Source organism: Amphibalanus amphitrite, unplaced genomic scaffold, assembly GCF_019059575.1.
Source record: "Amphibalanus amphitrite isolate SeventyFive unplaced genomic scaffold, NRLGWU_Aamphi_draft 000445F_arrow, whole genome shotgun sequence".
Lineage (NCBI taxonomy): Eukaryota > Metazoa > Arthropoda > Thecostraca > Balanomorpha > Balanidae > Amphibalanus > Amphibalanus amphitrite.
Window position 1 is genome coordinate 454,562 of NW_024881939.1, and position 15,058 is coordinate 469,619.

The window sequence follows — 15,058 nt, forward strand, 5'->3', positions numbered from 1 at the left end:
CCGGAAGGATTGGTGCTACGCCAGGCTTGTGGTATTTGACGAGGAAGGATCGAGGCGACTGTCCGGCGATATAGCAGACGGCTGGATGCGGTATTGGTGATCGATGACAGCGGCGCTGGATTTCAAGTGCCGACACAATATCATATAAATACGGACAAATATGACTTCCAACAGGACGTCTATTGCGTGTTAGACCCCATAGAGACGAGGTGGTTATATTTTTCACAACAAACACATTGTGCGCTTATAGAAACCAACACGTTTATTACAGAAGTGTACGAAATTCAACCCACTCTGGGAATAAACTATGACTCGTCCGAAAATCGAAAAACGAACGATCTACAAATATCTGAGTAAATAACAAGACTAGAAATTTGATAACAAACGGTGGTCCAAACTCGAGCAACATCACAACATCGACTAAATGGTAAATTGGTAGCATGACTTAATATGGCTATTAGAAATAACCAATAAGTACTAACAAAAAATGTCCTACAAAATACATGTCAAAAAGTCATGGATTTTCCGGTAACGTACAAACCATTTTCAGGCCGCACTATCACAGGTTTGAACAACATTTGGCGACCAGCAGTAACATGATTTCATGATTTCACGGTACAAACGGATACGCATTAATTCAGGCCGGAATAAACACGCACAATTCTTTCTCTGGGGGTAAGGGTAGACGTGGTGGGCGTGGTACTGGCACTCCCTGCAGCGGCCCCTCTCGCTCATGAAAATATTCTCAGGCCACGGGAAAACTCCGTCGAGTGTGGGGACAACCCCGCGATACCTGCAAGTGTAACACACCATACCAACAGCTGCACTGTCACAACATCTCAGGGTACCTGCTTTTGCAAATTGCAACATCAACAACTAACAGCAATTGTGCTCTCATCAAAGACGTTCGTGTATACTAGAGTTGCAAAATTTCCCTACCGCACTACCGGCATGCCGGTAATTTTTCACTACCGCAGGTTTTTTCGTGGTATCTGGCATGTCTTGCCGGTAGCATGCCGGTATTTTTGATTTTGCACAAAAAATTATCAGCATATGATTCAAACTTTGGACACTAAGAGTAAGAGGCTATTGAATTGTAATAAGTTGGACAATGGGTGGCTGTTGGGTGGGGCGGTTACTGAAATTGCCAAAATGTGGCATCTCATGTAGGGGTAAGCCAGAATCAAGAATGCAGGTTTTTTAGTATGCCGGTAATTTGGCGGTTTTTTTGCTTGGGGCGTGGTAGCATGCCGGTATCCCAGAAAATTTTTGTGGGGCGGGGCGGTGCCGGTAGCAGCCCATTGGGAAAACTTTGCAACTCTAGTGTATACATTTAACAGCATCCATTGACCTTATCACGCAGCAACCATAATCAGCACATCGCATCACGAGAAAATACGCGAGCGATTTCGTGAGCCGTTGTTTTTTTAGTTTTATTAAATCTAGTGTATGGCGAGCGAATGCTCCATTCTTTTGATTATAGCTGACAATCTCCTGTTTTCTGCGCTATTTTCATCTCGCTTCCCAACCCGCGATATCACGCGTCCGCCTCCGGCGCACCATAGCGCGACGGCTGGCCCTCTATAGCAGGTAGGGGAAGATGGCACGCCGCTGCTTCGGGTAGTCGTCGAACTTCTGTTTGTACCACTGGTGAGACATGACGGCGGTGCTGACCTGCCGAACACAGAATGGCTGCATCAGCAGTAGTTGGCCCGGCGCTGATATACATACTAGGATCAGGGGTAATAACGGTAATAAATAACCGGGTCCGAGCACTGCACCAGCACCACACATTGCCCCAACAGACGGTAAATAACTTTTGAAAATACCAATTTCCAATTTTAGTGTTTTCTGGACCATAATTTTGCGAGGAATCCGATGGTGTGGTCCCCGAAATCTGAAAAATTTCCATTTTGGAGATAGCACCTATTTTTTGAAAAACAAATATTCGTCAGGCTTAATAGTCAAATAAATTGGAAATATAATGAGTTAATTTTTGTAACAACACTAGAATGTGTCGAACATGAATTAGAGATATATTTTAGCTGAGATGATACTATATCTGCGCATACATGTACATGAACTAGTACATTAACCCTCGTCGGCCGAGAAGGGGTGGGGCGGGTGCCGCCTAATAGGGCTTTTCGCGATAGCTTAAAACTCGCTTAGGGTAGACAGCTGAAACTTGGCATACCTAATCTTTTATTCAAGCTGGATCTTTTGACCTCAACTGCGTTTTCAGTTCAGGTCAGGTCACTGACCTATGACGTCATAAATGAGCCTCTGCGAGGTCCTCAGATGTTGCAACTTTGCAACGCCCTCAGTGCCAGAGGAACTTTTACAGGAAGATGAAACTTACAGGACGTAGTATCCTTCAGAGGTCTCACAACTTGTATATCTCGGATTTAACCTAAATGTCACATGAGGTCAGGTCGGTCACGTGACCTCACCATTATAAGTCAATGGGGGAAATACGAAAACTGTTATTTTGGCGCCGGTAATGATCTAAAACTATCCCAAGCACATGAAATCGTGGTTTCATGATCGGACCTTACAAAAAGTACATGAAACCACGATTTCATGTGCTTGGGACAGTTTTAGATCATTTCCGGCGCCAAAATAACAGTTTTCATATTTCCCCCATTGACTTATTATGGTGAGGTCACGTGACCGAACTGACCTCATGTGACATTTGGGAAAAATCTAAGATATACAAGTTGTGAGACCTCTAAAGGATACTAGGTCCTGCAAGTTTCATCTTCCTGTGAAAGTTCCTCTGGCACTGAGGGCGTTGCAAAGTTGCAACTTCTGAGGACCGTGCAGAGGCTCATTTATGACGTCATAGGTCAGTGACCTGACCTGACCTGAAAACGCAGTTGAGGTCAAAAGATCCAGCTTGAATAAAAGATTAGGTATGCCAAGTTTCTGCTGTCTGCCCTAAGCGAGTTTTAAGCTATCGCGAAAAGCCCTATTAGGCCGGCACCCGCCCCACCCCTTCTCGGCCGACGAGGGTTAATGTACTAGTTCATGTACATGTATGCGCAGATATAGTATCATCTCAGCTAAAATATATCTCTAATTCATGTTCGACACATTCTAGTGTTGTTACAAAAATTAACTCATTATATTTCCAATTTATTTTACTATTAACCCTCGCATGTGTAGGGGGGGGGGGGGTCGGATGGACCCCCCCCATGGTTTTTCGCGAATAACTCGCGTAAAAAGCGGCCGATCGCAACGAAACTTTCAGTACCCTCGCATTGATCAATTTGACACCTACCCTGAAAATTTCATGACCCTGACCCAAATGACCTTTGACCTGTGACCTCTTTTCCGAGACTATGTTTGGCCGGAATCGCGATTTCGCGTATGTCGGCTCGCACTAGCCGCGTGTTTGCAAGCTTTTCGTGGTTTCAAACGTTCAAACATGTGATTTGATGTTACTCCCGTGTGTGTCAAGGTCACCTGAAGGTCAGGTCAGGTCATTGACCTTTGGTGACCTCGGGTGACCTAGGGTCACTTTTTCGAGTTTTACATGTTTCTAGGCTAGTTTTTGGAGCTGAATTCGAATTTAGCAACCATTTGAACATTTACGAAGTAGTTTTGGTGACTTCGTAACATGTTACGAAGCTGTCAGAGGCGGTTGACACGTACTACGAATACCCGTCACGACGCCTACTGGTTGACCTGACCTGACCTGACCCGACCTGGTCTAAATGCTTCAAGACATCATCTGTGATCAAAACTAACACGATATTCGTGATCAGCACCCCGAAAAACCCCTTAGCAGCCACACTTTACGACTTTCTAACAGGTCCCGATTTTCCCGACTTTGGGTCATTGACCTGACCTGGAAGGTCAACCAATGACCTAGGACCTTAAAATTGGGTATCATCGGCTTCCTCTCGTCACAGGCAACACGCTCGTTTTTCCCGCGAAGCTCTAGCTCGATCAGGGGCCAAACGGCAAGGGGGGGGTCCAACCGACCCCCCCCCCCCCCTACACATTAGAAGCTGGCAAACGCCGCACACATGCGAGGGTTAAGCCTGACGAATATTTATTTTTCAAAAAAAATAGGTGCTATCTCCAAAATGGAAATTTTTCAGATTTCGGGGACCACACCATCGGATTCCTCGCAAAATTTTGGTCCAGAAAACACTAAAATTGGAAATTGGTATTTTCAAAAGTTATTTACCGTCTGTTGGGGCAATGTGACCAGCGGGGAACTCAATGCCAGTCGTCGATCGGACGGCGTTTCGTCAGAGGACTGGTCGGACGCGCCGACGACGCTCGAGTTTTTCTGCCTAAAGTTCTGCCCCTGGGCAGCGCGACGGGTCGAGAGGCCACTTTTTGGCGGGGTTATCAGATGACCAGCCGAACCGGCCCGTTCGGGGGCGATCCGGCCGGCACGGACGGTCCTGGGGACGCCGTCACCGAGAGGGCAGAGCTGCCGGGTCAGTCCACCCCCTGCCGCCGCCCCGGCCGGTCGACTCCGCCCCTGCCCGGACCGCCCCGCCCGCCGCCATGGCCGAGTGCCAGTCTTTGTCCCCGCGGCAGCCCCTGCTGCTGCTGCTGCCGCTGCCACTGCTGCTGCTGGCAGCCGGGGCGGCGGCGCAGAAGATCCGCATCGGCCCCTGTCCCGACATCGGGCCCGTCACCGACTTCAACCTCACCGCTTACAGCGGCCTCTGGTACGAGAACCGCAAGCTGCAGGCGATATTCCAGCTGGGCCAAAAGTGCGTGACGGCACGCTACAGTGACGACCTGGGCGGCTTCATCTCGGTCACCAACACCGGCTACCTCTTCAACCATCCCATCACCATCTACGGGTACGCGGTGCCCACCAACGAGACCACTGTGGGCGCACTGGCCGTCGGCTTCCCAGAGGCGCCCGACACCGACCAGGCCAACTACAACGTCATCGAGGTGGACTACCAGCGCTACGCCGTGGTCTACAGCTGCACGCCGCAGGTGGGAAACCTGACGCACAAGGAGTTCCTCTGGCTGCTCACGCGGCAGCCCAAGTTCCCCGAGCCGGAGGCCAAACAGATCGTCCGACGCCTGATGCAGCGGGGCATCTTCCAGGCGTACGAGATGCAGCGCACCGTTCAGTTCTTGTGTCCCGGCCGGGACGACCTACCCGACTTCGAGTTCTAGCGGACCGGGTCGGCGTCGAAACGACTAGAACAACTTACGTGACCGAGGAAGTCGATGAAAGGTTCTCCAATCCGGGAAGTTGTGGACACTCACGTACGTACCAAAAGACGCGGCCAGCGGGTGGCCGGTTTTAGGTCCAACTGAAAGAGGCATGCTTTAAACGGTGGAGTTGTTTTGAATCTCAATGATTCAGGTGGCTGTCTGCTAACACTGCCCACAATGGAAAAGACAGGTTCGCGAAGCGTGGAACATGCATTAGACGTCATACGCTATCGTGCGATCGAGTCATTGAGCAGGAGTGCTGGCTTGTATTTTCCGACAGACATAAATTTAAGGCATTCACCGCTATATCGCACGAGGTATAAAATATCGACAAAGTTATTTTAGCGCTGCTTGGGCATGAAACGTTACAGTGACATTACATCTAGCCACAGATAACAGTAGTACTACTGTTATCTGTGATCTAGCGAGTGTAAAAATATTAGTCACGCATGCAGCAGGTTAATTGTGAGTTGAATCATCTACACATGCCTTCAATTTGAATGCTTAACCAGTGGTCTTAGATAGGAACTGATAATGAAATACAGTGGATAATACAATTGTATCTACCCTGAGACTTTTCAGCGTAGCGATCGAGAGGGCAAAGGCTTGTCGTAAACAACGTTTGGTGTTCATACAAACTGACACCCGGACTTCAAACGTAATCGAAGCCCTCATCCCGATCAGGAAGAAAACGAAACTTAGAAACGACGTCGACGAGGTCTACTTAGAAATCGGTTTGGCATACACACGAAGCATCCGATACATAGGTGGAGAATTGTGCTGGACTGGGGGTGCTCGAGCTGTCCCAATTCCACGCCAGCTTGGCTTTTGGAGCCGCAACGGACGGCAGAGGTCAAGGTCACCGCTAGGGCGGCGGCGGATTTGCTGCATCCGGGCACCCCCAGTTTGGCACAATTTTCCATCTATGATCCGATAAGTCGCAAGACAATGATCATTAGATGTGCAAGGTACGCTAGAAACAATCACATGTCCAGAACCCAATCAGATCAGTGATGATAAGCAGCGACATGTCATTACGCTTTGGAAAACACCTACAAAAACTAGGCGAGACAGAAGCTGCCACCAAAGTATCCGGAAACTGGTCCGCAAAAACGTGAGCCGTTACTGTTCAATCAGACGTCTTTTTCGACGAGGGTGTAGCAGCTGTAAGCGGGGCCAGTGACTTCGACAGGACCTGGCATCGCCTGAGCTGGAGCTGATGAACTGATGGCGTTCAATGCCGGCAGTAGGTACTGAAAATCATGGGTCTGGTTTGGGCAGGTTGGTGGTTGATTTAATCTCAGCGGTTTTATAAATGGCGATCGGCATGGATCTGGTACTGATGGATTTGGGCGGAGTAACTAGGTTCGGCCGTTTAACATAAGAAGACCGGTATGAAGTTAACATTAACTGATGGTCGATGGAATTGTGCATCTGCGGACAGCACTGGCAGCCAGCTGTGCTACAATGCGCTAATTTCACAGAATCACACCATTGTATCAAGGCTTGTTGATTGGTCATTAGAGCGATATTCTCTAACAATGACTAAAGCAATGAACGGCATAGTGCTGTGTAGTGTATACGATGGGAAAAAAACATACAAGACAAAGAACTTACACACACTTACACACTTACATCCACTCCACATGGCAGAGCCCCGATCCCCAACAATCCCCCCTTTCCAAACGGGTGATAGACGTACCTGATTGGCGACGACCCACAGCCACACGGCCAGCCAGGTGAAGTGACGCGGCCCCAGAATGACCGTCAGACACGAGTACATCACCACCTCGGCCAGATAGTGCGGGCACGAGACGTACTCGAACCAGTCGCCCCTGGGCACCGCGTGGCCGCGGTTCACCACGGCTCCTGCGGGACGGTGGAGGGAGGGGGGGGGGTGAGGACCGCATATAGCACATGACGAACGTGTGGAGAAAACAACAATCATCGCAAAAATAGGTGCCGCAAATGATTTTATCTCAAAACGTGTATTGTATAACCCAACTCAGTAAATAGTGATTGTAATCAGTTTTGCACCTTTTCGGTCTACTGTCGCTGAATGAATTGAGCTTTGTATCGGAAAAAAATCACGCCAGCGACAATTTTTGACAAAATACGGTTACGGTGTCCCAAATGCCCAGCCCCATGTCGAAGAAGCTCAGCTTACACACTGCCCGATCCGGACAACACCTTTCATTGGCGTCATCTGTCAAATACTGTCCTCTGTTAGCGCCTTCAGCGGTATATGTAAGTACTGACTATCGTTAGTGCCGTTAGCCCGACCGCACTGTCAACGGCCCCGGCCTTACCTGACGAGTTCTTCCTGAGGTCAGCGAAGATGCAGTTGGCACGGTACTGGTGGAGCCAGGCGAGCATGAACACCGCGCCGCAGATCCGGTCCAGCCAGCTCAGCTTGGTCACGTTGATCAGCCATCGGCTGCTGTCTGGAGAGAACAGACGGCCGGAGACGATCAGTCGGCGGAGCATCACAGCATGGGCAGAAACGATCGGAAATATTCAATGTATAGTGGATAGTACACCGTATGAGGCAACATAATACAGACAACGCACTGCACTGGATCTGCAGTGCAGCTCATTTCCCCACACCTTCAGCAAAACCCTGTTGAAGCCCACTCCACACTCCACGACAGAGCCTCCATACTCTTGGATACTCACCATCGAGTACAAAGCCGGGCGCCTCGGCTACCACGGCGATCACGCCCAGGACGTAGTGCAGTACTCCCACCCAGTAGTGCAGGACGTTCATCCGCGTGTCGGACGGTACGTGCACGAAGAGGTGCTCGTACAATCTGACAAAGAGCGCGGCAGGTCAACTGCGTTCAGGTATGGAAAGGACAGCAGACTAGTACTCATTAACTAGTACTCATAAACGATATTTGCAGCGTGGCATACCACAGGCCAGGTCAGATCTCACAGCCTTGGATCGGGTGGAGAACGTTTCAGCAAAGCGTAATGCTGTGCATGCCTCGGGAGAACTGCTGACAGGAGACCCGTGAGTAGCTTGTCTTCCGCCGGGTTTTCCCGAGAGCAGCTTTTCCCGGTGGATTTTCATTCCCCGGGGTGACACTCGTCACTCACCGCCGGTAGATCTGAGCAGTGAGCAGGCAGGTAGCCAGCACCACCGACTCTGGCGAGCAGGAGGGCGCGTGGCAGTCGGTGAGCGTGGCCAGCAGGTGGCGCAGCCAGGCCGGCGCCGCCCGGCCCACCACGTTCACCTGGATCACCTGGGCCATCACAAAGGTCACCTCCATCGAGCCCACCAGGTAGAAGTGCAGGAACCACCTAGGGGCACCAGGCACAGACAGCATCAACAGATGCAGAGCTCAGTCGCTTCGTCTGGTCATGATCAAGTATAAACAACTGATCAGATGGGCTCCCAATAATACTCATGTAAACATTATTGGCAAGTAACTCAGCTGACTGGAATACTTATGCAGGAAGAAACTGCAAAAATATACATCAAATCAAGCAACACATGCAAATATTAGGCAATGTATCTTTCTAAATAGACTCAACCCATATTTACTATTTGTAGATACACATAAAACTTCTAAACTTACCGCTTAGGAACTTGAATAAGCCCAGCAGTCCGTTCTACGGATGTCTTTCCATACATAAACAGCCTTACAAAGAGGCCTGGAGCATTGCCAGAATTTACCACAAAGCCAACAATGGTTACTACAATAGCAAGAGATAGAAAATACCAGAATATCAAATTGAGATACATCGTTTAACTGAAATAGAATAGAAGCATGTCAATTTCACAGTTGGTAGGTGCTAAGCAGGTACTTTCCCATTCCCAAGCATTCAAATCATTTTTGAGAGATTCTTATTCCCTAATCAGTGATTACCCTGACCTGAAATAATTTCAATATGATAAACAGAGATTGAAATCCTTTATATTGACATCACGTTGCTGAATCGTAACTTGTATTGTTGACTTGATATACCTACCATTGTGCAGTTCAGCAGAGCTATTTACTTTTGTGATAAGAATGAATAATACCTAACCTTTGCTCATAGTTAAAGGATGCCAAAAACAAATTCAAAATGCATTTTTGGTGCTGGAACTTCTTCTAGAAGGTCATCAAGACAATCTGAAGAGGGTTCAGCACCAAAAATATATTTTGGATTTGCCTTTGGTTTCTTTTAGCTATGAGCAAAGGGTTATTATTCATTACCATGCCAACCTTGCTTTTCAAGCATTTAAGGATGTGTTTGAAAGCCTGCTTGGATTTAAATGCCAGTTCCGTTGCTCAGTCGGTAGAGCGTTGAACTCCGCATGGTGAGAGCATGTGCTGCACGAGCTCCCAGTTACAACAGTCTAGGTTAGAACTTTGAAGCACAACGGGCGCTTGGCAAACACCAAGTTGGCGTTTAAGCCTAAGGGCCTCCTGACAGGTATGGTTGCTGTTGGTGGCAGGCCATAGCCAGGCGAATTCAGTGAGGGGACCAGCCGTGCGTGCCGCGCTGATGTGCACACTTTAACTTTGAACTCTAAGTTCGGCAAATAGTTCTGCCACGGAATATATAGTCTACGACAGTGTCGTGACTATAAATTCCGTGGTTCTGCCATAGAACTGGAATTGCACGATCAGAGGGTAGGAGACAGGGTCCCGGTCAATCACAATGCAATAAGCTTCATTTAGAGGGGGCTGTCCTTGTGAATCCTTCCAATAAAAAATTTGGACTAAGTTTATAAAAAAAGTTGCACTCAAGGCCCTATATGCTGTTGCACTTACCGAAAATCTGATAGCTATTAATAAAGGTTCCTATAGCAAGATATACATAGCAAGAAAATCACAAAGACTTTGAAAAATATAGAGAGAGAACCAACCCAACCCGCCTACAACGTCCAAGTCCGCAGAGAACACCGATGAGAAAACATCGGTGACCGTTCGGAAGAGGTAGCCCTCTACCGTGGGTAGCCCTTATAGGCACGGTACATAGAATACTAGGTAACACCGGTTTGTCCGCTCAACACAGGACCAATGGTCACCACTTTCTTCAGCTGACGTCTGTGACCTTGAGCTGACCTAGGATGATAAACAGCTGACAATTTAGGCCATTTGGAGCTCACTTGACAGCTGAAGAGCGTGATTTAAAATATAAATATTTGTCAGGCACTGACAAAAGATATTATTCACCAGTCATTTTTTAAGCACATTCTGTCATAAATTAGTTGACTCCCTCTGGTCTTCCACACGGCAGAAAATGCAAGTGCAAATTCTGCCGTCTTGAAGTGAGCCAAACGCTTATGATACACATGATCGTTTCTCTCAAATCACAACGGAAACTGCGAGAAAACAAGAGAGAGTCGGACTCTACAAATGAATGAATTTGGAAGAAAAATAGCTGTATTTCTTCCTGTGGAAATGTTGACTTTGAAAACATTGGCCATCAACTTAAAAATTGCCCCCAAATATGAAAATGTGTGAATTGACAAAACAGGCAATCTTGCTGTTTTTGCCCAAGTTTGTTCATGATTGAGAGAGATTCGATGCGAAAATGCACTGATATATACTTTTGAAAGCGAGGTCTCGATCAGTGTATTAATTTTGATTTTTAACTTAACGCTAGTCCCACTTTTCCCTCCAAGAAAATATATTTGTCAATTTTTCAATAATCATATTATGCGTCATTGCTTTAAAAATAAAGAGAGTCGGACCGTAATTCTTTCAAAATGACTGATCGTGCTCAATATCTATCGGAATATATCAACAGATTGGCCAGACTCATTGGCTAAATATGTTTAAATTGCATTTTTCTTACTTTCTGCAGAATTTCCTGCAAAATTTTACTGTAGTTTAAGCTGCGTTTCCTGCAGATTGTGTTCACAGACCAATGGGAGACAAGTATTTCTTCATCAACAGGTTTATTCGCCATCAATTGGTCTAGCTGGTGTTTTTCGTATGCTCAGCTTATGTCACAGCTGCGTAAGAACACGTTCGCTTTTAATCATGATGGGTATTTCTTTTCGGAATATCAAAGGTCAATGTTGATGTGTTTCATAAGATTTGTGGTGGCGGGATTATCGTCATTAACTAATTACTTGATATCAGATTTTAATGGGGAGTGACTGGTGTAATTCCTGCACGACTGTTGACTTTCATTGTAATTGCCTGAGCTGGTTCCTGTGCCGCCTCAGATAGCAGGATGGTGTGTCAAGTATCAACTTGACAGGAAGGTGGGTACTCAGACACTGAAATTTCTGTGTAATTTGCGCCAAAAATTAGGTACCTATTTGTGCAAAAATTAAACCCTTTTTATATAAAGCACATGTGCACATCTACCGATCAAGGCTATGGCGTTTGCCGCCATGTGCCGAATTCGGCGCATGCAAAGTTACCTACGCCTGACATGCGCTGAAATTTTCGGCGCAATCCCACCACTATGCCGGACATATTAGGCATAACGTGTATTATTTCCAGTCTGGTACAAAACAAAAATCAAACCTTAGGTACCTAACCCCATGTTGCATGTTCATATGAACTGTAGATCAGATTTTTTTTTGAAAAAATGCCCATCTTTCATCCTTTCAGCATACCTACAACCTACTAAACAGCTTGCTAAACAGCCTTGGTATCAACCTAGCATTCATACTTTATCTGCACATACATATTGATATATGTGGTATGTTTTGTCCAGTAGGTTATATGTAGTAGGTCAGCCGTCAGGTGCCTACATGCTATCATTTGTCATGCTTTGATTTCAGATGGTGTCTTGTGGGCTTTATAGTGGGCTTTGTGGCCCTCGTGCAAGGGTTAAGTGTTGATGCACATAATGCAATGTGTTTTTTCCATGGGCGTAGGAACGTCACGTAAAGTTTGGGGGGGGCAGAGAACTTCAATATCACTTTGTGGGAACCGTAATACCCCTATGAACAAATTCTTTGCAGTTTCGTGCTCATCTCACCTTGCCGAACCATTTCTTGCTCTTAGTTTTGAATTTAAATGAAAAATAAATATTTTACTTTAAAAATTAGCATAGCTGAAAAGTGGGGGCATGCCCCCCCCCCCCCCTCCGCTCCTACGCCTATGGTTTTTCTTAATGGTACAAATCATCCACATTCATATGTGAAGGGTAGGTAGCTACCTACAGAACCAAATCAATGCCTCAATTGCTCATTGTTTTCTTACAATAAGTCCCTCCTCTGCCAATCGCACTTAAGTATCTACTGTCACAATGCAGTGCGTCGTGATTTCTCAACTCTATGCTTACAATATATTTCCATTTGTCAATCACATATTGCTTTTTTTACAGGCTTTCCGGTTATGACTGAGGCCGGCATCTCACCTGTCCTGGCTACGCCAAATCACTGCGGATGCCGGATGCCGAGGACCGGAGAGCCAACCGCTTTGAGGCGTGAGCTCTGTGGCGTGGCTCGAGTGACGGCTACGGCGCCGTCGACCTGGTTGAATAGCTGGGGCCTGGACGAGGGTGCCCTTAGTACGGTGGCCAATCGGTTACGTCCGAGGGGCGCTCGAACACGCTGCCGTCGCGTGGCTGCCGGCGGCCGCCCCCTCGCACGTGAATCTTCTGGAGCGAGGACTGCGAGAGGCGGCCGCATCATCACCTGTGTCCGCGCTCAACACCGTGCCACGCACTAATGGCGGAAGCCCGACTTTCTCCGATGGAGGAGAGAAGCTGGACGCTGGCTGCCAGGCTGTTGGGGAGGGCGCTGGCTCTACCATCAGGGGACCCCCTGCGCGCGACCGCCAAGGCCTCGGCACCGGCGCGCCTGTCTTCGGTCCGAGGCTGGAGATTGCGAGGCCGCCAGGCCTGGGCGAGAGCGAGAATCCCACCGTGTCAACAGAAGGCTGGCGTCACCTTCCGGTTGGACGTGTGCCCGATCCGGGCTGGGGCCACGGCGGCGGAAAGGGAAAGCGTGGCTACGCTGCACCTCGCGTTCCTGCCCCTGTGTGCTGTCCGGCTTTGGACGTACGGATCTGCGGAGGGCGGAGTCTTCAGGTGCTGGGCGGGAGCCGTGCTGGTCTGGCTGTATTTGTATTTGTATTTGTATTTACATTTAAGAGCAATCCACATACAAAGTGCGTGGCGATTACTGCTCAGAATCCGTATCCGCGGCTGCTGATCTAATCATTCAAAACATTTGCACATTCACTCACGTCAAAACAAGGACAAGGCTGGACGAAGAGGCCGAGGAACTGCGGGCCCCGGCCGGAGAGCTGTGCTTTAGCTACCGCGCGGAGATGGTGGCGCTGGTGACCGGTCCGGAGACCCTACTCGGAAGAGACAGAGACCAGGACCTGCGTTCCGTACCTATCTGCTAACTGTGCGGTGGTGCTGGTGTAGTGCAGCATTTTTGGATGGATAGCTACATTTCACGATTAAATAGCTGTTACGTTTCAGTGCAGGTGGCGTGACGAACAATGTGGTAGTTATCTGTTGGCCACTTCTGCGGCCGCTGCTATTTCCTACTCGAAGGCGGGCGCGCTGTTTGGCTGGGCCGCCAGGATGTTCCCATTATGTGTCGACGACAAAGCGAGTGTATTCGTGTTCTTTTAATGCACAGAGGTCTGTTGTTGTATATTTGAAGTTTTATTTTAAGTTGACGATTGCGAAGGGCAGATTCATCTTCTCTCTTTCATTTGTGTTGCCACTTTATCGTTCATGTTTGTTATAAGTGTCCATGAGGCTTGGTTGTCATCTTTATTCCTGATGTATTTTATTTTACGAACATGCTGGTGATCAATGCAATACACTTTTGGTTAATAATGCTGCTTTAGCTCTGATCCTTTGTGGTATGTCTTGACTGTACTACTGCGATAGCGATTTTTCCTCACCAAAATATGCAGGCAACCAATGTAAATGCTGCCAAAAGTTTGTCATTACGTGATGTATCTAAAAAACATCGAGTTCCTGAACGTGGTCGTGTACTACGTAACCGGAAACTCAATAGGACGCAGAATTCTGTGAAGCAAAACTACAGAAGTGAGGCTGGCCACGCCAAAATCAAGTGAGATATGTCTAGCCTTTCTTCAGCCGCCAAGGCTTCGATAGACTATCCCCGGGTTCGGTGTCTCTCGAACTACGAAGATATAACGTCGTCCGGCCAATCCTGGTTAAGGTCAGCGGGGATTTAGCTGTGGTTATGGAACAGGATTGGCCGTCCGAGAGACTCCGAACCTGGGGTATGTTGCAGCACAGCTATGTCGACCGAGTGTCGTCGCAAGCTGCACCACTAGACGAGAACAAATAAAACCGTCCCGTCCTAGGCTGACTAGGCTTAGCTAGGTGGCAGCACAGTCGCGCCGGCAGGGGGCAGTGCCACAACCAGCCGACTGATATTTTCGTGTGACGTCAGAACCGGTGCCTCCCTGCTTATAGGTAGGTATCTTGGGTAGCCCAAGCTGATGAAGCCTCGGTGTCCGCCACTGAATTACCGAAAATTCTATAAGAATTGGAAAAGCCTACAGAGTCCTCAGATGGGAGTCAGACCATCCTATAAGAGGTCTGACTCCCTATCCTATAAGAGTCCAAAGTTAGGACGCCGGTGAAAACCAGGGTATATTGAGTGAAGGGTAGGACGAACTTTGGTAGGAATTTCTAGTATAACTACTAGAAAACCTACTATATGTGGTCGGGACTAGCAAAAAGTTAGTTCTAACTAGAATATGGTAGCGCTTATGGTTGGCAGTCGTGACGCGCACGTGACATTCATTTCTTAAATTTCTTAAATAACAGGTTTTAGGGGCCGATTAGTGCGCAGATACATTCAATTAGCAATTAATAATTGATTACGCAAACATTCAAGATTCTACATCATTCAATTCCAGCCGAAATCACACGGCGCTTCCAGGATTCGAACTCACGA

General features: G+C 47.8%; 1 protein-coding gene and 1 long non-coding RNA gene across 6 annotated transcripts; one reads left to right on the top strand and one right to left on the bottom strand.

Annotated features, from left to right (window-relative positions):
• Positions 1-201: 201 nt before the first annotated feature.
• On the bottom strand, positions 202-10,134 carry LOC122391587 (polyprenol reductase-like). Of its 5 annotated transcripts, none has more exons than XM_043385665.1 (8): positions 10,058-10,134; positions 8,781-8,954; positions 8,299-8,502; positions 7,876-8,009; positions 7,509-7,643; positions 6,902-7,068; positions 1,332-1,674; positions 202-917 (listed from the first exon to the last, which is right to left on the bottom strand). In XM_043385665.1, exons 2-7 carry the CDS (start codon positions 8,945-8,947, stop codon positions 1,582-1,584), a joined length of 900 nt encoding a protein of 299 aa, XP_043241600.1. In that variant the 5' UTR covers positions 8,948-8,954; positions 10,058-10,134; the 3' UTR covers positions 202-917; positions 1,332-1,581. The 5 variants fall into 5 exon arrangements, with proteins under 5 accessions (XP_043241600.1, XP_043241599.1, XP_043241597.1 ...); XM_043385664.1 differs by having other exon boundaries at positions 9,963-10,134; XM_043385662.1 differs by lacking the exon at positions 10,058-10,134 and adding an exon at positions 9,620-9,647.
• Positions 10,135-10,978: 844 nt separating this feature from the next.
• Positions 10,979-13,707, top strand: LOC122391588. The gene is made up of 2 exons (XR_006258375.1): positions 10,979-11,407; positions 12,484-13,707. It is a non-coding gene; the product is annotated as an uncharacterized LOC122391588 (long non-coding RNA).
• Positions 13,708-15,058: the final 1,351 nt, after the last annotated feature.

Bases quoted from the DNA above. Each gene is read 5' to 3' on its own strand.
- LOC122391587 (XM_043385665.1), bottom strand. From the start codon at position 8,947: ATGTATCTCAATTTGATATTCTGGTATTTTCTATCTCTTGCTATTGTA. The intron at 8,010-8,298 runs GTGAGTGACGAG...GCTCTTTGTCAG, and splicing joins ACTGCTCAGATCTACCGGCG to ATTGTACGAGCACCTCTTCG. The intron at 7,069-7,508 runs GTAAGGCCGGGG...ACCGTCCCGCAG, and splicing joins CCTCAGGAAGAACTCGTCAG to GAGCCGTGGTGAACCGCGGC.